This window comes from Centruroides vittatus, unplaced genomic scaffold (genome assembly GCF_030686945.1).
Source record: "Centruroides vittatus isolate TY-2023 unplaced genomic scaffold, ASM3068694v2 scaffold_946, whole genome shotgun sequence".
Lineage (NCBI taxonomy): Eukaryota > Metazoa > Arthropoda > Arachnida > Scorpiones > Buthidae > Centruroides > Centruroides vittatus.
The window spans coordinates 718,876-745,591 of NW_027122723.1; the positions used below are offsets into that span (position 1 = coordinate 718,876).

At 28.9% G+C, this 26,716-nt stretch overlaps 1 protein-coding gene across 1 annotated transcript in view; it reads left to right on the plus strand.

The window, feature by feature from the left end:
- The window catches only part of LOC136990586 (F-box only protein 38-like), a 55,223-nt gene that overhangs the window by 11,558 nt on the left and 16,949 nt on the right, over positions 1–26,716 (plus strand). The window contains exons 5-11 of the mRNA XM_067288978.1: positions 1,708–1,888; positions 3,683–3,856; positions 10,623–11,277; positions 19,198–19,291; positions 21,104–21,206; positions 23,867–24,033; positions 24,815–24,969. Coding sequence (XP_067145079.1) covers positions 1,708–1,888; positions 3,683–3,856; positions 10,623–11,277; positions 19,198–19,291; positions 21,104–21,206; positions 23,867–24,033; positions 24,815–24,969 — 1,529 coding nt within the window. The remainder of the gene's footprint in view (positions 1–1,707; positions 1,889–3,682; positions 3,857–10,622; positions 11,278–19,197; positions 19,292–21,103; positions 21,207–23,866; positions 24,034–24,814; positions 24,970–26,716) is intronic.

Sequence of the window (26,716 nt, forward strand, 5' to 3'; positions counted from 1 at the left end):
GTACATCATTCTCTTAAATCTTGAAGTAGTAATACAATTGTTAACCAAAAAACAATTGATATCCAAACAGTTTTTGTTTGGATATCAATTTTACGTCTCAGATATTTTATCCGAGATATAAAAAATTTGCATCAAATAAAACATTATGACAATTTGGATGACAGTCAAATTTTTTATTAGGAGTTTTCATTTGATAAAGATATGCTTGGCACTTTGAAGCAAAATGTAGAAAACAATAATACAGGCAAACATGTTGTGGGACTGCTTTGAAGTGCCAATCTTATCTTTACCAAAGAAAATCTAAGAAAAACAATTTGACTGATTTCTAAATTGTCATAATTTTTTACTTGGTGTAATTTTTTTACATCTCAGATGTTTTTGTTTGGATACAAATGGATTGTAAGCATAACTTGAAACTTAATCTTGAACAGGCAACTGAAAAATAACTAAGGGTACATTCATATGAACCAAAGATTAAACAGTGTCCCTTCTATCAGTAAGTAATGAGAAGAATGATGTATATTTAGATAAAAAATGAAGAACTGAAAAGGTCTACTTAAACTGTATAGCATTAACAGCTTTTTAGATAATTGTTTTTGTGTGTTGTTAATTGATTTTATATATGGGTATGATATACACCAGTTTGTCAGAAAAGTTCCAGGACAAAGCTCATAAAAAATAAAAAATTGCAATTACCAAGTAATGATCCTAGCTGCTATCAAAGTGGTCCCCTTGGCTATCTATGCACAATTGCCAACATTTCTGGAGGTCTTGGAAGCAAGCAGCGAAAGCTTCAATTGTGATGCTTGTTAGCTCATTTGTCACAGCCCATTGGATGGATGTCTGTGATATCTTGATGAAACATTCCTTTCAGTTGCTTTTTCACTCGCGGAAACAAGAAAAAGTCACACTTTTCTGACAAAGGGTTGCAACTGAAAGGGACATTTCATCATGATATCACAGACATCAAGAACGAGCTGTGACAAATGAACTAACAAGCATCACAAATATCTTTATTTTCACCTGACATTTTAACTAAGAATTCTTTTTATTGCTAATCAGAAACTTCAGTATAATAAGTCATATTAATAAACAAAGTCCAAGTAGACAATATACACACAAAAATGTAACAAAATTTAACCTTTATCACTGTACATTTTATTTTATTATTTCATATTAAACATTTACATTATAAACAAAAACATATATTTGCAAGTTATCAGCAGTATGTGCTAGTAGATTATCAAACAAAGAATATCAACATATTTTAGTAGCAGTACAATATTCTCTTTATTCAGTTCCAAATTATCTTAATATTTTGGCTTATATTTTATAATGCTTTTGTTTTTAAATTTTAATATATGAACTGTATGACTGCTCAAAGAAACAAAAACTAAGATTTAACAGAAAAATTATGAAATTTGACTCTCTGTGCTCTTTAGTTTGAGTAATTTTAGTTGGCTAATGCATTCATTTTTATCAGAATTCATTGTTAGGTTATTACATATTTTTTTCTGTTTTGATTTTATTCTTTGCTTCTGGTTTAAATACTATAATATTTATACTGTGAATTGTTTTCTGATTAATTTTTAATTCATTTCATTCCTATTTACAAGTACATTACTTATTTATTATTAAAAAATATTAATACTTTTTAAATGTATTGTATTCATAAACTCTCTTATTAAGTGAATTTAATTAATTTAGGATATTTTAGAAGCTGATATTGGCAACTTAATCATTGTTGCCAGTCGTCATTTGGAGCATCTTGCTTTACAACCATCTCTAACAAAAAACAGCCTGTTTGTATCTCTTTCATTTGCTCAATGTTGTTTTTCAAATTTGAAATCTCTTCAATTAGGATATATAGATGAACTTCCTTCAGAAGGTAAGTTACATAATTCTTAGTTTGATATTAAATTGAATAGTGATCAGTTAGTTTTATAACTGACTAAGATTTATTTTCATTGTTTTCTTACATCAAAACTAATTATTTATTATTCAATAAATGGACCATTTTTTCTGTTACACCCTGTATATTTTGCTATTGTATTTTCATATTTCATGTGTCTTTTTAACAGTTTATCATTTATTTTTTAAAACAATCTGTTTTCAAAATATATAAAATTTTATATTTTCTTCAAATTTTTAGTTATGTATTTAACTAAAATCTTTATTTTAATTAAATAAACACTTAAATTTGTTTTAGAATTTAAATAGTTTGTTGTTTGTAAATGGTAGTTTTTTGTTTTGTCTATTGTTTTACTCTAGAAACTAGTGGAAACAGTTGCTTAATTATACCAAAGGATTCTAAATTACACTAAAGTAGCCTAGTTTGTCTCAATTGTCCTGTATTTGCTATAATGCAATTCAGTGGCGTAGCTAGGGGGTGTTGTAGGTGTGGTCCACACTGGGCCCCTGGAAAGCAATAGGCCCATGGGGCCCCAAAATCATGGGGAAAAAAGACTTGAAAAATTTTTCATGATCAAATGAACAAATCAAAATTTGGCATTTGGCTGCTCGAGCTGCTGGGGCCCCTATTACACAGGAAAACCAGCAACTCAACCGTAATCTAGTTATACACTATATAAACCACTACACAAAAATATTTTAGTCCGTTTACGTAAACAAAGCAAAAAAATACCTACGCATCATTCATCAAACGAAAGAAATTGAATGTCTAAATGCAATGTTTTTAATGGAATAAATAAATTCAAAAGCCAAAATTTACAGAAAAAATTACTTGTTTTGTTTGGATGTTCCCAATTACCATTACAGAAAAAGGACATCCCTGCCAAACAAATTTTTTTTGGGGGGCCCACAAATCTGGTTCTGCACCAGGCCCGGAGAACCCTAGCTACGCCACTGATGCAATTGTGATGTAAATAGAATAATATAATGAAACAATACTCTCTATTTTAAGTTTATGAAATAATATAAAGAATGGTTTAATTTCTTGAATCAATTAAAGATTCTTAATTTAGACTAAACAACTTATTCATTTATGTACTTATTTAGCATAGAGATACAATCATATTTAGTTGCTTGTTTCTGTTTTGAAGCACTATATGAAATTTTTGACTGAATTACAGTCAAACCTGTTTTTATGCGGGGGATAGGGACCGCATTAAAAAAAACGCATAAAAAAAATCTCACGAAACTTCACGAATGGCTGTAAATAATAGTTTTCACGACACAATTAAAAAATATTTTTTTTTATGCGGTCAACAGGGACTGCATAAAAAAAGTCTCACATAGAAAATAACTCAAAACCGTACGAAATAGAATTTATTGACAACAGATGTCAGCACTTGACTGCATCGTCTGGTCTATCATCTGTTTTACATATTTTTGTCCAGGTGGTGTTTTGTTGACTTAAAAAGTAAATTATTTCATTTTTCGCATATTCATGCAATAATATTACTATAATAAGTGCATTTATGCTATAATAAGTTTATTTAGCTATAATAAGTCAACGTAAGACATGATGAATCGCACGAGACTAGTCGCCAACTATACCGCACAAATTAAAAATTCGCATTAAAAAAATCGCACAAATAAAAATTGCACATAAAAAGAGCGCATAAAAACAGGTTTGACTGTATATTATTTTTTATATTATGAAATTTGAACAATATTTTATTCATTAATGAAAGTTTTGAGAATATAATTTATGTTACAGGTGATTGGTCAGAAGAAATGTTAGAAGGGATTGGTTTGACGGAATCAACTGATTTACCATGTTTGATAACTGATACAGGAATGAAAGTTATATCTCAAATTTTTCCTAATCTGAAAAGTCTCTCAATAAATAACTGTATTCATGTGACGACACCACATTTATGGTGTCCTGAAGGTAAAATAACTTTTGTTTATCATCAAAATATTAATAATTGTTTTTAACTTTTTGATTAAGTGTTTTAACTTAACTCTTTTAATTCACAATTATTTATGAGCACATGTTTCTTCATTGTAAAATATTTAATACTGGCTGGTTAAGTTATTGTAACATATATTTATTTCATAGTTTTAATTTTTCATTGTATTAACTGTAAATAACAACTCTTTGTAATTATTTCGTTTTATGATGATGATTGGAAAATTACAATTTTGAATTTTTTAATTTGTAATAAAATAAATTAGTATTAAATTTATAGTGTTAATTTATATAGTTTATATTACTATTAAATTTTTATGGTTACAAATATTCTATTGTAAGAAATTATAAATGATTAATAAAATTGATAATATGACAAGCATTTGATTACTTTAAAAACTTAAAGATGAAATTAAATGTATTTAGTAATGCTGCCTTGTTCTACATTATGATGCTGTTATATTAAAAACTATAACTTTCTTTTATACATATGATAAATATGGCATAAAATCTTCTGTATGTTTTATTCTTAAAGGTTGAAATACGTAATATCCATTATCTTTTCTAAATGAAAAAATTACTGCCAATATGTATATGTTGTGAGTAAAATAAGTTCTGCTTTAGGAAAAATGTAACAATAATGAAAAACAGTGTTTAATTGTATATGTTATAAATGTACAGTACACATTTATATTGAAGCATTTGTAGTATTTTTTAAAGTGTTTTGTGTATCTCTATCTTCACTTTCTTTCCTTTTTCTTGTTTTGGATTTAGTGTCTGTTAATAACTCCTCCAAAAACACCGGATTACAAATAAAACTTCTAGTCAAAACCTAATAACCGGTGCAAACCAATTATATTTACATGGCAAACGTTTTCGGACACTCCACTGTGACCTTCCTCAAGCCTTCATGTCTTCTTAAATGACTTTCGAATAATTGAACCCTTATTTCCGCTACGCACGTGCCAACCGAACAAATCGAAAAATCGAACAAGTCAGATTCAAATCGTTCAAATATCTCCGTAGAACTTCCAAATCAATAAAGCTTTAATCAAATAACTAATCTTATGCTAATTACCACTTCTCCACAATTCCTCTAAAAACAATCCTGCCATCATTTCTACATCGATTCCATATATTTCCAAATTTACCAATTTCATAAAACTGCTCTTCCATTTCTTCGTTAAAAACTTTCTATTCATTCATTCCATCCCGTCCTTTTTGCAGTAGGGCCTGCCAAGCCATCGACAACTTCATCTCGTCCTTTGCATTTATTGGCTGCGACAATTGGAAGGCCTTGCAAATTTCCATTTGTTCTAACCATCTAATTTGATCCGCATGTATAGTGGTGGCCAGTAGTTTTGCGGCATTGAAGTCCAGAATGATTTCCGGATCGGACACATAAACCGTCAAGGAGGTGGTGGTTCTCCCATGTGCAACGTCCCTCTGGTGCTCTCTCACTCTAACCTCCATAGCGCTTTTGGTGGATCCAATGTATATCAATTCTCTGTTTGATCGATAATCGGCTAGTGGGATAGCGTAAACCCCTGGAAGTTTGTCCCTATTCGGTCTATCCTTATCATTGCGTAGTAGTTGCAGCATAGATGGGCATCTCCTGTACGCTATGTCAAACCCTTGCCTTTTTGCAATCCTTCTATATATAGGTGCCAAGATCGGGTTGTAGGAAATTGGTACGATATTCTTCTCATTATTCGCATTGTCAGGTGGATCAGGACTGCTGCCATTTACATAATTCCTTTCTAGTTGTTGTACCAATCTGCTGTAGCCGTGCTCTTTTGCCACTTCACTCAAAAATTCGATTTCCTTCCGTAATGCTTCCTGGGTGGTGCTATGGGTGTGCGCCCTTTTAACCAGGGACCTGAATGCCACTCTCTTATATGCATACGGGTCACAAGAATTCACTGGAATGTAATTTGAACTGCCTGCGGCCTTCCTGTATACCGTTGTGTGCAACCTGTTACTCTCCACTTGTATGCCTATGTCCAGAAAGTGTACTGCTCTATCGCTGTGTTGTTCCATCTCTATAGTAAGGCCATAACTGTTGTCATTCATCTGTTGTAGGAATGAAACGATGTCCATGTCTTTCCTCCATAATATTAAAACGTCATCCACATATCTTCTATACATCAAGATGCTCTGGCTGAACCTTGGTATTACCCTCTCCTCCAATTTTCTCATGACCAATTCACAAATGTCACCCGATACAGCGCTGCCCATGGGTACTCCCTTACTTTGTGTGTACGTGGTTCCTCCGAATTGAAACAACGATCCATAACAGATTAAATGGGCTAGCTCTAACACTTGATCGTGCAATTTACTATCATTTACTTGCTGGAGTAAAAAGTCCCTAATAGCATAAAAACACGGTGGTAATTTGATGGAAGGGTAAAGCGCATGGAAATCCAATACCAAGATGTGTTCCGGACGGTCTGCATTCTTGATTTCCTCTACCAATTCCGCCGCACTTGTTACTGAATACTGGTATCCTTGTAAATGGGGTGTAAGAAGGTTATGCATAGCCATCTCTATCTTACGAGTGGGAGCCGCTGATTTATCCACCACTGGTCTGAGTTGATTCCCTTGCTTGTGCATCTTTGCAAATGCAAATAGTTTGGGCGTATTCGGGGCGTCTACTACGATATTCTTCATACCTAGCCTTACCGCTAGTTTAGACTTAGAGAAACGTTTGACTCTCCTCTGCAGTCTTTCTATCTCCTGGTTACTTTGTATAACACATTTTGTGTCTTTAATGTAGTCCCTTAGCGCCTTTTCGTAAGTTTCTCTCTTCATCACAACAAATTCCTTACTCTTGTTCGCTCTAAGAATTGTAATGTTGTTCACCCGGAACCATTTCATAACCTTGCTCAGATCTTCTCTTAGCCTGTACACTTGCTTCGAATCTTTGCTATTTCTAATCCTGCAGCTGGCCACCCATCTATAATATTCCTTTTGTACTTCTGTCATACCTACTATAAGCTTCTGTAAGTCAGGTATGCATGCCCTAATTGTATCCTCCTTACGCGGTACGGGTGCATATTTCGGCCCATATTTCAGTATTCTTTGAACATACAACGGGAGGATCAAATCATCCCATACTATGTACTTGCACCTATGCATATTCTGATTCTCTTGTGTCTGGTGTCGCAAAATCCAATCCATCTTGTCGTTATAATGCGATTTAAGAAAGTGGACTAACCTATCTTGTATAATGGCAATCTTAGCATTCTCTATTTTAAGTTCTTGCGGATTCCTCTGGAATAATTCTTCTTTCTTCATTATCACTTTCCTTAACTGTGAATACATACTTTTTCTGGTGGTCCTTATCGCTCTGTTTAAGCACATCCATTTGACCTTCTTTACTAACGGTTGGTTCCCTTGCGGCAATTTAATCTGATATATCGACATCGGGAATACCTTTAATTCCTTACATTTGCTCAAAAATGAGAATTTCTCTCTAGCCTTGGTAAGGCTAACCACACTGTTGCGGTAAACGTTAGTCGGCATAACCAAATACTAATAACTCTTCAAAAAACACCGGATTACAAATAAAACTTCTAGTCAAAACCTAATAACCGGTGCAAACCAATTATATTTACATGGCAAATGTTTTATTGATTTGGAAGTTCTACAGACGATATTTGAACGATTTGAATCTGACTTGTTCGATTTTTTGATTTGTTCGGTTGGCACGTGTGTAGCGGAAATAAGGGTTCGATTATTCAAAAATTGTTTAAGAAGACATGAAGGCTTGAGGAAGGTCACAGTGGAGTGTCTGAAAACATTTGCCATGTAAATATAATTGGTTTGCACCAGTTATTAGGTTTTGACTAGAAGTTTTATTAGTGTCTGTTGCTAAATGATGCCCTTTTAGCTGTGTTTTTACTTTACCCTTTAAAATATTATTATTATTGTTTCTATATACCTTGTTTCTTGACAAGAATGTAGCAGGGACAGACAATTATCAGAACAGTGTTGTCCATTCGTCGAAAAATTGTCTTTGACAAAAGAGAACCTCACCTCATTTGCTCTTTATGTCAACTCTAGTCGGCCCATTGCATTTGTTGTTGATAGAGTGGCTCAGTTCATTTCATTAGTTTTTATCATGCCAGTCATCAGACGTTTTACCTGAACATATAGAATTTTTCTTACTGAGCAACTGCTAGTACTACATATTAGATGGCTTTAACCAGCACAGAGAAAAGATCTTTTATGGGTCACTTTTAGGCCTATTTCACAATTTCTAATCCTTGAATATAGGTTATAGCAGGAAAACTCCCATTTGATCTTTACTTGGAATATATCACTGCCAGATTTCTGATCAGCAGAAGAAATTATATTAACATTAGACCAGTTTATTTCTCTTCTGCCTCTTCCACCCCCTTCAACAATCTTCCTCATCCTGCTGCTTGAGCTGCCATTCCTACTCTGAACTTTAATTATACTGACTATGTGATCAACACTCGTGGTTCCAAGACTGAGGAAAGCATAGGTTGTGTCTTTGTGATATACGTTGATAATAGGTAAGTGTCCTTGTGGTCTAGTTCCCTGCATCCAGGCTGCACTGTATGTCAGGTTGAGGTCTTTGCTATACACAGTTCCATTCTGTGATGTGGAAGGATTCCTGAGGACCTTAGTGTGTGTATCTATTCTGACTTCTCTACTGTCTTGGCTCTTCAGAATGGGGGCAACTTGAGTCTTCTTGTCAGGAAGACTCTGGATACTGTCATCTTTTCTAGGAACTGCTACTTTCTTGATTAGGTTAGAGGACGTCAGGTCATTCTAGGGAAAAGGCTGACACTCAAGGACGGACACCATTGCTGCTTGTAGTCCTTTTGTATACGATATTCTTCATACAAGAACTGAAAAGCAACACATCTGGCAAGTGAAGATAAATGTGTGACAGCAAAGATGGGAGTCTGAAGTTTGTGGTGAGATTACTAGAAATTTTATTCTGGACATTAAGGAGTATTTGCAAAGGTGCTGGTTTTATCCCACACACCAAATTGTGCAGTTCCTTTCTAAATATGGCCAGTTTAAATCCTATCTATATAGGTTCTGGAAGAAGAACACTATGTTATATCTAATCTGTGAGTGTCCCAATTTTGTCTGGCACTACATTTTTGACTGTTCAATGCTGTCAGATATTAGACAGACTCTTAGAACTTTACTCAATATGAGTAATAAGGCTTCCTGGCCCTGTGTATTAAACCATCTTTTAAAAAACTAAGATGTGTTTCAATATTTCGTTAAACTTATTAAACCTTATAACATAAGGACTACAATTTGCTAACTTCATTTCATTTGTGTGTGAAATCATCACGACTGCTTTGTATTATATTCAACTGCTCTTCACAGAGCAGGTTATGTTTCAGATTTATGTTCTACATCTTCTCTTTTTATTTTTTGTCTACTCTGTGTAATATATATATATATATATTGTCAATTTGTATTTGGGAGTTCACATAGTCTCTGTTCTAATGTACAGTACTTACTTTCTCACTTTTGTATTTATGTTCATATTTTGTAAACAGTTATGTGACACATTATAACCTCTGTACTCTACCTACTTATGAATAAGCAAACCAAGAAGAAAATAAAGGTAAACTGAAGGAATATATTACATACTACCTATAGATACTTTTATGCTATCTGCCAGTATGACATACTAGTTCATTTCTGAAAAATAGCACAACATATTTAACTCTTATGCTATGACATTGTTTTAATTAATGTTTTAAATAAGAATGAATTTTCTTATGTTTTATTTTCTTTATATACAAGTAACATGAAATAATTAATTTTTTACTTGATAATGGATTCAAATTGAAATTCTTAATCTAAGGATGTTCCACACATTCAATATTTGCTGGAGTGTTTTTCATATAGCAAGCACATCCATTCACAGACATGATTATTTGCCTAGCATTAGTTTATTGTTCAAATGACAAATGTTTGTCTAAGATCTAGAAAATGGACAATTCTCAAACAATAATTTGTACCAATGCCTTTATAGTTATTAGTTCATATCTGTTAATGAAAAATAAGCAAACTAGTTTGGCTTATGTATTTTATCTGCCCCTACCCCACTTTTAACATTCTGCTTTACTTTATTGTAATACGTTCTAAACGATGCCATTAATGAGGCTTTTTTTCTTTAATTTGGTTACAGAATATTTTCCACTTTGATTACCATTTCATTAGATCATTCCATTTTGAAAATAATAACAAAAACAAGAAAATACATGAATGCAAGCATGAATCTCCTTGTAATGACTTAGTATTTTCACATCTTATTTTTGATACATTTGAATGTGAATATGAAATTATTAATTTCAAATAAAGTTTATTTTGAAAGTATTCTAAATATTTAGAATGTACTATCGATATAAAATTAAATTTTTCCAGCTTGAAATTAATTCATTGAAAAATAATACATTTTATTAGAAAGATATGAAAAGTTAATGACAATAAAATTTATTTATTTTTTAGTATCAAATTTTATATTATAGTAACTTCATGTATTTACAGTGTATTGTGGTGTAAAAATTGAAAACCTTAATAATTTCTAGAATAAAATATAACATTTTATTAATATTATGTAACACTGAAAGTAAAGTGATTTTTATGTATTTTAAATAATAAATAATGAACTTGTTTTAATCTAAAATATTTTTAATGAAAAGACATTTAAGAGATTATTTTGATTGTAAAATTTTAATTCTAGGAACCCTGCCTTGGAAGCATTTATCCGATCTTATTGTGCGTCACTGTACTCATCTTCATCTTTCATCTTTTATCCATTTTATAGAAAATTTATCATCAATAGAAACTTTAATATTAGAAGATGTGTTTAGAGAAGCACCAAATACATATGATCATGTTTGCTGCAAGGAGCATGTGGTGCATGATGATTTACTAGAAAAACAAAGAGAAGGTAACTTTGAAGATTTGCAAAATACAAGAGTGGATTTATGTGATAATATACAAAAAACTCCAAAAAGTGATTACAATGAAGTACAAAATATAAAAAGACAAAGTAAGAAGAGAAAACTGAATAATTCTGATGAAAATATTTATCATGCTTCAACTAGTGGAGTTAATTCTTCAGAAGAACATATAAAATCTGATGCCAAGAATAAACATGGAACTGAAGAGAAAAGCAATTCTTGTGCCTTTAACAAAAGACAATGTAAATACAATCCTGATAATTCATTAGACATTCCATATGATCCAAGCAATATGACAGAAAGAAATTCAAATAAAAGATATCTAAGGAGTGAATCATCTCAAACAACGGATAGTTTTATTCGACAGTGTTTCCCTCCATCTCATTGCAGAAAGGTACATAATTGTATGATGTGTTCTTCAGATTATATAAGGTAAAAATTAATTAATATTATGATAAAAATAATGAAACAGTTTTTATCTTTCTATAGTATTATCAATTTTTTGTTATGTAATGAAAATTATTTTCATTATATTGAATTTTCAGTTTGTTTTTGTGCATGGAGTAGTGTGTATGAAATTAAGCATATTTTATGTACAGTACATTATTATTATCATTTTTAATTTTTCATTAGGGAGTTAAAAAAAATTGAAATATATTTGATATTTTGAAATTTAAAATATAAATAATAATAAATTATAATCAAAATTGAACGAATTAGTTTATGATAAAATTGTCTTTTAATTATTATTAGAATCAATTTCTGCAATAAACAAAAATAGCTACTGGAAAAATAACTATTAAAAACAAAAACCTTAATAATTCCAGCATTAAAAATATTTAATAAAAACGTTTTCGACTGTTTTAAACAGCCTTCATCAGTTAAAACGAACTCAAAAACAAAAAGAATGCAGAAAAAATAGAACTCAAGCAAATATTTAAAATTCAAATTAATTCCAAAGTAAAAATGCCGTTCTGAATAAGAAAATAACAAATTGCGCATGCGCAACATATCGCAGTGAGAATAAAAATAAAAAATAAAACAAATAACAAAATATTGCCACAAAAATATCGATATATCGATTATTAAGAAACGACAAGAAAAAAAAAACCAGAGTTTTAAAACGGGTATATTCTATACCGTTAAAGGATCGTCGTTTTAATTCGGATCTGGTATACGTTGGTGCAACTATGAGGCATTTAAAGCAGAGGCTTAAGGAGCATAGATACTCCATTAATAAAAGCTTGGATACTACTGTGCTAGCAGCTTTCGCTAAACATCAAGATGTTGACATTTATTGGGACAAAGCGTCTATTATTAAGGCCACGACCAACAAACAAATGCTGAAATATTTAGAAAAACTAGAAATCTACAAAGCCCACGTTAACACCGGTTGTATTAACCATAGAGACGCTGATGCTTTGTCCACGGCTTGGAGATCGTTTTACCGCAGTACATAACATTTTTTCTTGCAATAGACAGGTTTTTGTGGCAATATTTTGTTATTTGTTTTATTTTTTATTTTTATTCTCACTGTGATATGTTGCGCATGCGCAATTTGTTATTTTCTTATCCAGAACGGCATTTTTACTTTGGAATTAATTTGAATTTTAAATATTTGCTTGAGTTTTATTTTTTCTGCATTTTTTTTGTTTTTGAGTTCGTTTTAACTGATGAAGGCTGTTTAAAACAGTCGAAAACGTTTTTATTAAATATTTTTAATGCTGGAATTATTAAGGTTTTTGTTTTTAATCAATTTCTGCATCTAATAGAAATGAGAAATAAATAAAAAACAAAGATTGATTTAAAAATACAGGTTGACATTCAAAAATCTGGCAACCTTCGGACATGAGGAGTGTCATCTTTTTGAAAATGCCAAATTTTTTATGGTTATATATGCTGTATATATTTAACAGAAAATGACTACCTGTATAATTCTTTAAAGAAAGAAAATTAAACACTAAATGAAAAAGCAAATGAAATTTTAATCTTTATCAACTAAATAAAACAGTTTTACAGAATTTTAGTTAGGTGCCTCCAGAAAACAATGTGGTAAATTTGAAAATGTGCTTCGAAATCCATGCCAGAAATCTGAAGGAACCAGATTATTGATGGCTGGATTTTTGAATGTCATGTCATGTAATGTCATGGCTGGATTTTTGAATGTCCTGTACAATAAATTTACTATTAAATAAAATAAACAGAATGTTTATTACTACTGAATTTCATAAATTAAGTATTACATAAATCTTTGTTTTCGATATATTTGACAAAAATCAAATTTGGTTGATCAAGGTAAAATAACTGGGAAATAAGAATTGAAATAATAATTTCATGTATCATTTTCACATCTTAATATTATAATATCAATAATAGTATTGATAAAACAAATGTGAAAATTAATTATTCAGTTGTATGTTCATTAAGGTGTCTGCTTTATTTATATGAGGTCCTAATTTGAGACTGTTTCAGACCTTCATTATTTACCATGAGTCATATAAATTAATGTTATTTCTCATATCTCATCTTTGCTGATCAATCTCATTTTCAGCCAAATCTGTTATAATATGTAAAATTGTGATTTGTTGTATAACTTAACTTTAATGTCTGACGTTTTACTAAATATTATTTATATATTTTATATATACCGTATTTTACGGACTATAAGACGCACTTTTTTCTTCCGAAAAATTACCTCCAAAATTCAGGTGCGTCTTATAGTCCGTCTTATAGTCCATAGCGTCTTATAGGTATTTTTTTTTTAAATTGCTTAAAAATTAAGGTGCATCTTATAGTCCGTAGTGTCTTATAGTCCGTAAAATATGGTATATGTATATATAGTATTTTATTAATTACTAGCCTTATCATATTCTATAATAAATAAATAAATTATTTATTATAGAATATGTTAAGACTAGTAATTAATAAAAGACTAAATACCCATTAAAATTATTTTTGAATTTTTAAAAATGTTTTTTTATAAATATGTTATTTCCATTCTTAATATACATGTTCGAAATTTTGCATATTTTTTATGCTTATATTGAATGAGAAATATAAACATACCGTTCAAAATATCTAATTATACTTGCTTATTATAATTATAAGACATTATTGTAAGGCTTGCCAACTGTATGTGATTATCAGGACAATCGAGGGGTTGAGACAATCGTTTGTGGGCATGAAATACTCACAGAGACAGACTTACCATCTTTTTACTGTTTAATATATTATAAAAGTTTTCTTACAAAAAATTTCTAATTTTCTTTTACCACAATATTTAAAGAGAGTCCAATGTTCCATAAGATGTTTTCTTTTGGTCTCTCATTGACTGTCATTGAGGTTGATGGCCCTGAGGCACACTGCACAGCTTTGAAAGAATAATCCTTAGGGAAAAGATGAACCAGAACAATTTCCGGAGAGGAAATATAACTCTGAGGAGGATGGAAAACTAATTGCAGATTTCCACATAAGAACTGAATTGTCGGAGTGAAGAACAAAGAATGTCACGTCCTTGAAACGCATGTAATTATCCATTTTCTCCCCGATTTTGCTTTTTGATTGTCACCTGGTAACAATTTAAAACCTTTCAGGGGGTGCAGGAGAGGTCAACTTTGTGACTAAACCCAATTCCCTTCTAACTAAATTTCCCTCAACTGACATTCTCATCACAATTCATCTTTTGTTTTCCATTTTGCAAAAAAATTTTCTTTGTTTAAACTAGACTATAAGTCATGGTTTGTTCATTTCTGAAAGGTGAGAGCTTTACTATCTCACCAGATTTTCATCATTCGAACCTTAAAGTTCAATTTCCATTCGGGACCTCACATTATCGTCAACTTTTATAACTTATCACAAATTTTACAAAAATAATTAAGAAACTGTCATATTTTTAAAAATTTATTTGGTATGATTTGGATAATCATTATATGAACAATTATTTAAATAGTTTTGTTTAAATTTTTAGAAACTGATCAATAAAGAATATAATTTATACTTGTATTTGTTTCAAAATATCATATTCGGAATATAATAATAATAATAATTATTTTTGTAATATGGGATGATCCCGTTACGAGGGGGAACATAATTTAAACATTTGATAATTTTACATAAATAATAGTATTTATCTTGAATCACAAAAAATAATTTTGATTATATCTCGTTACCAGATTTGTTGCTGGCCTTCTCGGACAGTTTAAGGTATTTAATGAAAAAATTGTACAATCTTGTTATTATAGTTGGGCTCATTTAAAACAACTTTTTATAGAATTCGTTAATTGGTTTACTCTTGGATAGAGTGGAAATACCATATTTTTTCCTAATCTCTGTACAGCCTCTGCATGAACATATTATATGGAAGATCGAAAGTTGCTCTTGACATATTTTGCATGTTTCGTTTCTGATCTTTATATAATTCTGATCCACTAATATATAAAAACTGTTTAGTCGGAGCTGCATATAAAATTTTTTTATCATAAACGGTAGGTGAAAATTAATATATTCGTTTGAAGGAGGAAAGTTTAAGTTCTCCTTATACCAGGGATGAAATTTTGAACTCTTAATTTAACTATTTCTTGATGGATAGAGTTGTTAAACAAATTTTCTATTAATGTAGAGTTACCAAATTGCCAGTCTTCTTCTGTGTTTCCAAATAAAATAGGAGAAATTCCGTATTTAGCCAACATTTGACTAAATTTAGTGAACCAATTGTTGACATAATTTTTCTTTGTTTCTGTTAGACTTTTCAGATTATTTAATATGGTATTAATCCAAGGGTTTTCACTAGTAATCAGTCTTTTATAAAATTTTTGTATTCTTAATACCAAATAGGGCTCCAATTGTAGTCGGTTTGTGTCGTGACGTATGGCATATCCAGGGACCGCTCTGTCTAACCCATATATTTTCCTTATTATTGTAATTGTATTATTTCAAAACAAGTTATCCAATCAATTCCCCATATTGGAAAAGCATAACATATTGAGTTCATCACTATTTCTGAAAAAACTTGTATTTGTTTTTGAATTGAATTAGTTTTTATTTTGACCAATAGATATATAAGGTTATTGATTAGTTTATTAGCTTTATTCCGCATATTTTTAACGTGGACTTCAAAGGATAGTGTTGAAGTTATGTTAAGCCCCAAGTAAGAGGTCTCCTCTGTTAGCTGCAATTTCTCATTTAAAAGGTAAAAATTATGGTCTTGTTCTGCCAGTCTTCCTCCTCTTCTGAAAATCTGAATATAGGTTTTGCTTGGGTTAATTTTCAGTCCAAGTTGTGTAAAGTACTTCTGCATTAAATGTCAAAAATGAAAAAGTTAAACAAAAATGGCGATAATGGGTCACCTTGTAAAAGACCCCCAAAAATATCAAAGGGGGAAGACAGTTTTGCCAGATTTAATAGTAACATGATAGTGACCAAATAAAAATTTTATAGCATTTATGAAAAAGATATCTGCTCCATTTTTTTTCTAATTTTTCACACATTAATTCTATTGAAACTGAGTCAAAAGTCTTCTCCAGATCTAAAAAAGCTGCATAAACTTTATGCCTTTTCCTAGATAACTGTATTTGAATAATTGAAATTAATATAAAAATGGCTATTTCTGTACCTCCGTTTTTAGAGAAGGCAAATTGAGTATCAGACGTCAACTGTGTTTCTTCTAGCGATTAAATCTTTTTGCGAGGATAGCTGTGAAAACCTTTCTTAAAGATGATAGTATTGCAATGGGTCTGTAGTTGCTTGGGTCTGAGCCATCTCCTTTTTTATATATCATTCTGAAGTATGCTGAATGCCACAAATCTGGGTGTATATTATTTTCGTACATGTGATTAAAGCTAAGCGCTATTAAGTCGATTGCTTCAGGTGGTAGTCTTTTTAATAAACAAGTGGGAATTGAATCAGGAACCTGTGGCCGTGGTTTCTTTTAATTTCTTAATAGTTTTTATTATTTCTGAGTCCTGAATTTGCATGTTTATTATCCTCTCCTCTCTGTTCAAACCTGTCTGTTCTAGATCTGGGTGAATATTTATGTTAGTTAACTGTCTTTTTCCAAAAAAATTGATCCATTTATCAAATCCAATAGGGTCTTGTTTTTCGTTACCTTTCCTCAATCGGTATTTTTTCACAGTCAGCCAGAAAAATTTGTTGCTTTTATCAGCCAATAGTTTTTGACTGATTAAATTAAAGTATTTCGTTTTCTTAGCTTTAATAAGATTTATATAACTTTTTTTGAATTTATATATTCAATTAATTGATCTCTTGTTCTAAACCTATAAAAAGATGCTAATTTAGTTTCCTTTTGTCGCTTTGCTCTGTAGCATTCCATTCAAACCAGTCTTGCTTAAATTTGGATTTTATTTTATCTAAATGTCTATTCTTATGATAATTTGGTTCTATCTTATAATCATTAAAAATTTTTATTAAAGTATCATATAGTTCCTTAGTCTCAATTTTTTCAATTAACTTAATTCTTCCTCCTATTTCAGTTTCAAACTTTCTTAATTTGAATCTGTCTCTCGCAACCTGCACTTTCTCTTTAATTCTTGCCTTCTCATATTTTGATTTGTTTGATTCATCTCTAATAATCAAGTGGACAGGGAAATGGTCAGATAAGTCGTGGTCTAATACTTTAAATTCTTCACAATAGTCTAGTATGGCTTCAGAGCATATTATGTAATCAATTACCGATGCTCCTCTTGATGACATGAAGGTATGCCTACTGGGATAGTCTTCTTTTGTACGTCCATTAAGAATGTATAAATCATAATTTTTAACGAATTTTAATAATAGATTCCCTTTAGTATTACTACCGGTGTCATGACTACTTCTTAAGTTATAAATTGTTTGATTATTACCCTTATAATAGGAATCATTATAGTTGTCAATTCTTGCATTAAAATCACCCATAATTATCCAAAAAGAGGTAAAATGTAGCCAATCCATTGTAACCTTTTCCATTTCTTGGTAAAGATTTTGTATCGTTTGATAAGGTGGAAAATAGCTTACTATTATTGCCAAAATATTATCTGAGTGATTATTAAATTTAAGAGAATCAAATTTAATTAATGAGAATATAAAGTAAGTTGTTGAAAAGCTATAAATCATTTCACCCAAAGATTTTTTCATTATTAACATTATTCTTCCTTTTGGTCGACCTACACCTAGATTTTTTTGAGCTGGAACTTGTATATATTCAAAGGCATGGAGAAGATGTTCCTCATTTGTATTTAGTTCGTTGACCCATGTTTCCTCCAATCCTATAATATCATACTTCTTTAGGATTTTATCAAAATAGCAAGCGGAAAACTTATTTCTAAGTCCTTGAACGTTCCAAGACAAAATTCTAATATCCGAATCTTTAAATTCCTCTATATTAACTTTGTCAGGCTCCCTATTTAGATTACTCAACATCTTAATGTTATTTTTATTAGAAGAGCTGATTGTTAAATCTATAAAATATTGATTGATAAATCTAAAAAAGTTTTAGTATCAACTAAACAATTATTTATAAAACTATAAGTTATTTGCTTATTCTTATATATTATATAGTCATTTCTAAGTAATATCTGTTCACCTTTTTTCTTGACTTCTTTATAGTATGGGAGGATTTTTGCTCTACAGTTTCTAGATTCTTGTGTAAGGTCGGATGACATTCATGCATTTTTAAATGGCTCTTCTAAGGATACTTTTTTATTTTTATAAAAATTTGAAAGGATTTGATTTTTTCTCTGAACCTTGCTCAGAGAAACTTTTAAAATTGATGGATCTTCTTTTTTTATTCACGTGTATGTCCAGACATATTCGGAATATATTTTTTCACAGTTGAACTAATATTATAATATTTAGACTGTATTTTATCTTTAGTTCTTGGATATTTCTAATATAAGTCTAACATTTAGGTTTAACATTTTGACATGGTTACAGATATTTTAATTAATTTAATTATACCTAAGGCTAAAAGCAATTTCTGTAGTAAATATGTTGTTATTGAACTATTGTAATGTAACAATATAACAAGTTATAATTATATAATTAGATATATAATAATTATATATTATATATTAATTATATTAAACAGATTATTATATAATTAGAATTAGAAGTATTTTCAATAGTTTACAACTCTCATCTTCAGGCTGATTCGATTAGACTTGTATTGAACAAAATTTTTCATATACAAATATGAAAAATCTTAAAATTTTAAATAAAACATTGATTTTAATGCTGTAAGACAGAGTTTGTTACATCATAACATTACATTAGATCATTATTTGGCATGAGATGCAATTAACCTTTTTACGTTGTTATTGAAAAATGTATATTAATTATTTTAATCTAATTTTTTTCCAGTGAAGCAAACATTATTCAGAGTAATGAAGAAATCATTAATGTAGATAAATCAACTGATACATGTGACTTAATTTTGCTAACTAATTGCAATCAAGTTAGTATGCTTTTAATTAAATTTGAAATAAAAATTAAAATAGGAGTCTTGATATCTTTCGACTATAATTTAAATTGGGGTTCAAACGTTTTTCTTCTTGGCTTCTTTCCAACTTAGATTTAATTTATGACTTCTTTTTACATTGAAACAAAATAATAAATTACAAATAGGATGAAAAGTCCTGTTAAAAATCAAATAGGAATTATTATTATTATTATTTTATTAAACATAAAAGACAAAATTGTGTCTTATTTTACTAAAACTTGCAGAAATTATTTTTTAATTATATTTTTAAATATAATAAAAATTTGTTGATCCTTAAACAATCCTTAGTAATTTATCTAGGGATGAGTTGATTTAAATACAGTCAGACTTCTGTATTACAAAGTTTTATATAATTTTTTTATCTTTAAAATTTCATTGAAATTTCTCTTTTCAATGAATTTTACTGTGGGATATTGAAAATACATCTCTTTTATATTCACTATTGGTACATTTTTTATTTAATAAATTTCTATACAACAAATTTTCTGTGTTTTTCAAAGGCAATTCATTATACAAAAATTTGAGAGTAGTTTCAAGTAATAAGTTGGGCAGTTTTATCAGTTTTAATTGGGTTATCACCTTTATTTTTTTCAAGATCTCTTAAGCTTCATCTTTACATCTTCTCTGGATCATTAATTTTAAAGTAATAAGATTCTGAAAAGACAATTTAGACTTAATTTTGATTTTTTGCTAAATTTTATTTATTACAGAATGGAAATTTAAATAAGCTGCTTAATCAGTAAAAGATTTTATATTACAGTATAGCGTCGTTTATCCGAATCAATTGGGGACTGGGGTTGTTCGGATAACTGATTATGTATGAAAAAATATATTAACCTATCCCATGTTGAAATTTTTTTCGTTGCCTGTCGCTTTGCATTGAATTTTCATCGATGTTAAGCCTAATGTAAATTTTTTAAAATAATAATCGTGGCTATTGTATCGTTAAAAATTATTTCTTTCTTTTGCACAAACAAAATAAATATATTGAAAAATATAAAAACAAAAACAAATTATATTTTGGAAGTTAATCTAGTATCAAAAATGTTCGATTCAGCACGACACAGTCTGACTGGAACGCTTTCGGTTAACCAATGTTTCGGTTGATCGGCTGTCAGATAAATGACGCTCTACCATATATTATTTTATAGTATCTATATTCATATGATAAAAGTGAATATAACAGATAATGTGTTAACAATAGCAAAAAATGCTTAATGAAGTGAACTTTGCACTTTCAGTCTATAATTCAAAATCTGTTTTGATTATTATTTTTCTACAATGCTTAGGAGGTAGACACATATCGATTGTTGTGCATTTATCATTAGATAATATTTCTATTCATTTCTATTCTTTATCACAATTAAATGTTCTTAATCTGGAGGCATAAGAAAGAATAAAAGCAAGATACTTATGAGAAAAAGAAAACCAGTTGTAATCAGAACTAGCATTTTCTGACTATTTCTGTCTAAAAAGAAAAGCTTGATGTAAAGAAGTTCCTCTTCAAAAATTTAAATTGTCTTTTGAGAACCATGTTGTTTTAAAATTAATGCTCCAGATAACATATTAAAATAAAACTTAAGAGGTTTCAAAAATGCTAATTTGTAAATTTTATGATTGAAAACATTACTTTGTTTGGTTTCTCTTAAAATATAAATTATTAATAATTCTTTAAACCTAAAGTAAATTATAAAAGTTTTAATTTATACTCTAACATAATTACTTATTTAATGTTATTTCTTAAATTATTTTTGTTTTTTTTTCCAGGTCTTTTATTTGTCTTCAAAAACTCTGGTTAGTATATCAATTGTAACATGTGGAATGACTGATATCATTATAGATTACTCTCCAAATCTTCTTCATATAGAAGGTAAATTTCTAAATCTCGTACTATTTTATAGTGTATATAAAATTATTAACCTGTTTTGTTGTTTTATCTATGGCTACAGAAGAGTGCTTGCTTGTGCCTAGGTTAAAGAACCTAAAAGCCTGACTTAGACAAGTAAATGTATATTATGTGGACCTTTTGTATCACAAGGAAAATTTACAATAGTTTTATTCAAAGTATTGTGAATTTTAACTAGAAAAATTCTATCCTTTACTTACACTGAAGTGGTTAAACAATATATTTTGGAGACAGTAAAAGTAATACCATAAATAAAACTATATTTCCTTACTGAAGAGACAATATAAAATAAAATAATCAACCATTCCAACTTCAGCAAAAATTCTTTAATCCTAAGAACGTTTTCAAACGCATTAAGCGTCCATCTTCAGTTACATCTTTAAATTAAATATGAAATTCGAACTAATATTAAATTCGAACAAATATTACATAAATTAACGGTACGATTACAATAAATAAATAAATACATAAAAAATAAAAAATAAAAATAAAATAAAATAAAATAAACAGGATTATCGTAATTTACAAAATTATGTCAATATTTCATCAACAAATAAAAATAAAATAAAAATAAAACAAAAAATAAAAACGAAACTAAAAAACAACGTGCGGTTTAAACCAATCACGGATTATCGCTATATTTCTTTACAAATGCCTTCATCCGTCATTAAAGATTTAAAACAATATCAGCTCTAGGATTTATCGTACTTCTATGTTTAGCCCAAATCATCGCACAAAGATTTCCAAGCTGTGGAAAGTAATACCATAGAAGGGAAAACAATAAAATGTTTCAAACATTTGTAGATCTGTGTAATTACCGAAGTATACAGGGTTGAGGTTGGGTAAGAGAAAAAAAGGCCAACAAAAATAAAAAGTGAACCACACGAATTCCTTTATTACAATAGGTACAAAAAAATATCGCGGCTCTATATCTAAACACTAATTACTAAAACTTATATCTAATTATTTACAATCAATACACGGGCGATCGTATCAGATGAGTCTATGCTCCTCACCATGTAATGACTGACCTGCACGTGGGGTCAATTGTTGGGCGCCAGTCCAAAAAATAATAGTCTCTATACTTGTTCTTACTATTCTGCAGTACTTTCTAACACAGTGGTTCTTTCCTCTCGTTCTCGTGACGCCGATGCAGATGGATTTCACTTGCTTCCTTGAACCGTCACCTTTCTCGAGACAAAATGGCGGCAACTCTCTTGCCTTTCTTTATTCTTCCTCCTCCTCAAGGGAAAACCCAACAACAACGAAAAAAAAAAAAGCCCTCACTCCTGTGTGGCAGTGCCTTTTATACTCCATTCTAACCGGGGTCACGTGATCCACCCCGCAACTTGGCGAAGAGCCAATCACGACGTTTTTCGCGTGACACCCAAAATGTGATTCACGACGACGGAAAAAAAAAAACCGATACTGTACAATAATGCAAAAGGAAAATAATAATAAAAAAAAATATAGTGTCCAAGCACTACACATTCCTTTATCACAAGATATAGCTATACAATAGCTGTTGTGAAGTTGCAAGTAATGTACTGTACCTGATGAATTAGTTGCTGAACTACAGTCTTTCTGGAATTTGAATTTGGGGAAAATTTTACATGAAAATCATTATGCTTAGTCTCATAGTTTCATTTGATGTGATTTAATAGCTGACAGAACTTCATTATAGATTAAACACTTGTGTAAATTATTGTTTAGTAATATGAAACAAAAATTATTGTTTCGGTCTGTTTTAAACTGATGATTTTCATTATCTACTTACTTTCATTTGATCAAAGATATTTTGGCTAGAAATCAATTAATTCGGTTAAAAAAATTTTAATTTTAAGCACTGTTTGTTTTAATTGTTTTCATTAAGGCAATTAGAACAAAGACATGTAAATAAAAAATCAGATACTATGAGTTAATGGATAAGTAAAACAAACAATTATAATATACTGTAGTTTCAACAAAACTTAAATTTATAAAATCAATTATTTTTTAAATTCACCTACTTTAATTTTTAATTAAATTCAAAATTTTTAACACAGATTTTTGGTTTTTTAAATGGCAACACAGTTATGAAGTTTGGCAATCAGAAATGTTTTATTCCAAAGATATCCATGTGGCCAAAATAAACTAAAACTTTCAAATGGCACTAGGCTCTACCTTAAATTTTAGACTAGCCATGTTACATTTGGTCTGTGTCATTTAGTAATTGCACAATCATTGGATATGGGAAAACAATATAAAACTATGCTATTTTGTGATAGTTACCTGCATTCCCACTGAGGTACACTATTATGGAAAGAAAAAAATTTGAAAAATTTTCTTATCTAATGAAATGAAATTAAACTAAAATTGATTGTATAAGTCTAATCTGCAGTAAAAAAGCTTCAAAATGTTTTTATGAATATAATTTATGTGCAAGTATCTTAACAAATTTTTACATCAGTGTGTTTGGTATTTTCACTCTGTACATTTGACTGAATGAGTTTTATTTTTATTATCCATTAATTATAGTTATTGTGAATCGTTATTAATTTAAAAATAAATGAAATAATGTAAGTATTGAAAATGTAAGTGAAAATAAACAATTTAATTATTTCTAAATTTGTATTTTTAATTAGTATCAGCCTGCCGAATTTTGAAGAGAATAAAGATGATCATCTGTCCAATTTTAATCAGAATAGGAATAACAAAATGTCCGAAATTGAATTTATCTTTTTTGGCTGATAATATCTTTTGCATTCCTTCACCCTTTGGAAGAATAGTATATTTTGAACCTTTTGAGAAGGTAATGGACATGTAGATTTTTATAATTTTTTAAAAATATGCTTAATTGTTATTATTTATAGATGCATAAATATACTAATATAATATACTAAAAATGAAAGTATTATTACTAACTCAGCAATTGTTTTGAATATCAACAAACAGCTGGATTTTTTATCAGGCTATAAGGTAATTACTTAAATCACCAAGCATTTCGCGGGAGGCAGGCTGCTAGGCTGCCATTTCTTGTTAAATATAATAATTATAAATTAATTAAGTAATTGAATTTAATTTTGGAATATTCTGGTAGATAGATCAACCTGCGGCACACAGGTTACGTTATTCGACCCATATCTCTGCTCAATCTTTGCTTCCAGACTAGTGGGCTGTGTCCTGCTAAATTGCTTAGTAATTACTTATCTGTGTAACCTGATAAAGAATCTGGCTGTTTGTTTGGTATTTGAGAAGTATTACAGTTAATATTACAGTATTTTAAATTCAATTTAAAAAAAAGTAAAGTAATATTTTACAATTTTGATATAATGTAAAACAATGAAAACTGTTTGAAGTATTTTCTTCTAAGTATTACAAATTATCAATTTAGTATTAATTTATTAAAAATTGATACAATATTAAATATTTTGTTTAGTGCCTTATTTGTTGTTTATAATTTCTCTACATGAAGTTTATTCGATGCTTAATGAACTAAACATTAAATTCTTCTTTTATACAGGAAAAAAATATAGCCTAAAAGTAAAATTTTATATAAAATATTTGAAAATTTTTTAATATTTTCTTTACAGTCCTATGATCAGAAAAAGACAGAAAAACTTTTATTTAATAATGAAAATTGTGGTTTTTATGTTTATCTTCTTCATGACTTCAGTCCAAATGGTGATAGAGCTGTATACAGAGAGAGTTTTCTGAACTGGATTCAGCTTTTTAGTAAAATAAATAGGTAATTAATTTGAATTATTCATATATCAGTATTTTATATTAATAAAAGCACAAGAATAGTACTAACAAAAAATGGCAGAATAACTTACAGTAGACCTACTATTAATTTTTGATAATGCTTCCATTATAGTATTGTTTAATGATTTATCTTTGTTTTTTAAAACCTTAAATAATGTAAAATTATTTGACTTCTCTTGAAACTTATTTGGATTTTATGAACTGTTAGTTTTTAATTTGAAGCATCTGTCAGAGTTTTCATGTACATTATTTATTATTTAAGAAAAGAATACATATTATTTTCAGTTATTTATAATATTTTTCAGTCACATTTTCCTTGATCTATGTGATTTATTCTACACTTGTATTAGTTCTATGTCTAGTTTTTCAATAAATTTGATATAATTGAAAAGACAGTCTGGTCTCTGTAAGAAAATGATGTCATAATTCTATGCCATCAGAAATTATACCAGTACATTGAATGTTTACATCAAGACTATTTATAATATTCCTTATTATAATTTACTGAAGTAAAGTGAAAATTTGTCTTGAAGTTTATTCAAAATAACATGAAGCTATCTGGCAAAAATGTAAATGTTTATAAACTTTTTCAAATTCATCTTTTATTAAGTGTAATTGAATTTTGTTATAAAACTTTTATATTGAATATGTATAAAAATATTAATAACACTATAAAATTCTGAATAAAGAGAGGAAAAAGTTAAATTTTATATATTTTGCAAAAAAATTTAATTTTATACATGAGTTAAAAGATTTTTGCTTTTAATAAATTTGAATATAAAAATTTTAAGGTAGCATTTTATAATAAAATTTTAATCTTGTTACTATTTCATAAAATTTTAAAAATGGAAAAAATTGAAAAGTCGAAAATTAAAACTAAAGATTATCCATATTTTCCAGTTTACCAACTTTTCATATATAATTTCAAATGAAGAAATCTTATATAAACTTTAATTTATAATTGTCCATGCAAACATGGACAATTATTCACACTTCATGCCAGTGAAAGGTTTGTTAAGAGATTATTTTTAATTTACAGATATTTCATGATATAAATATATATTTAAACACAATATAAACATTATTTCTTAATGAAATTCATTTAGTACTAAATCTGAAATATTTGTTTAAAACATACTTATCTAAATCTTATTAAAAATGCACAATATATTTTAAGTATTGTATCCATATATACAAATAACTATAAACATATATATTGTGTAAGTAATTATAAATATGTAAAACTAAAATTTAATTAAAAGTTAGTTTCATAATACCTCACACACACACACACACACACACGCATATATATTTATATATTAATCAAAGATACATTTGAAGACAAGGTTTTTTCTTCTATATCAATCTTACATTCCTCTGAAATGTAATATTTCAAAATTTAAATAATAATAATTGTTCTAAAATTAAGCAAGTAATATTGTTCTCTTTCACTATCAAATATATTGTAAATGCTATATTGTTTAAACTAGGTTTTAATTATAATTTAATATTTTTATTAAGAATTATCATGAAATTATTCATTAAAATAATTTTCAAATTCAAGTTTATTAACGTAATTTGGAAAAATTCCAGTTACAAGGGGTGCATTTGGTTACAAATATTAATAAATATATTATAACCTCCAACAATAAATAATTGTTATATAAGTTACTTCTATTCTTAAAATTTTTGTCTGTCTATTACAATATTAAACAAAAATTAGAACAACA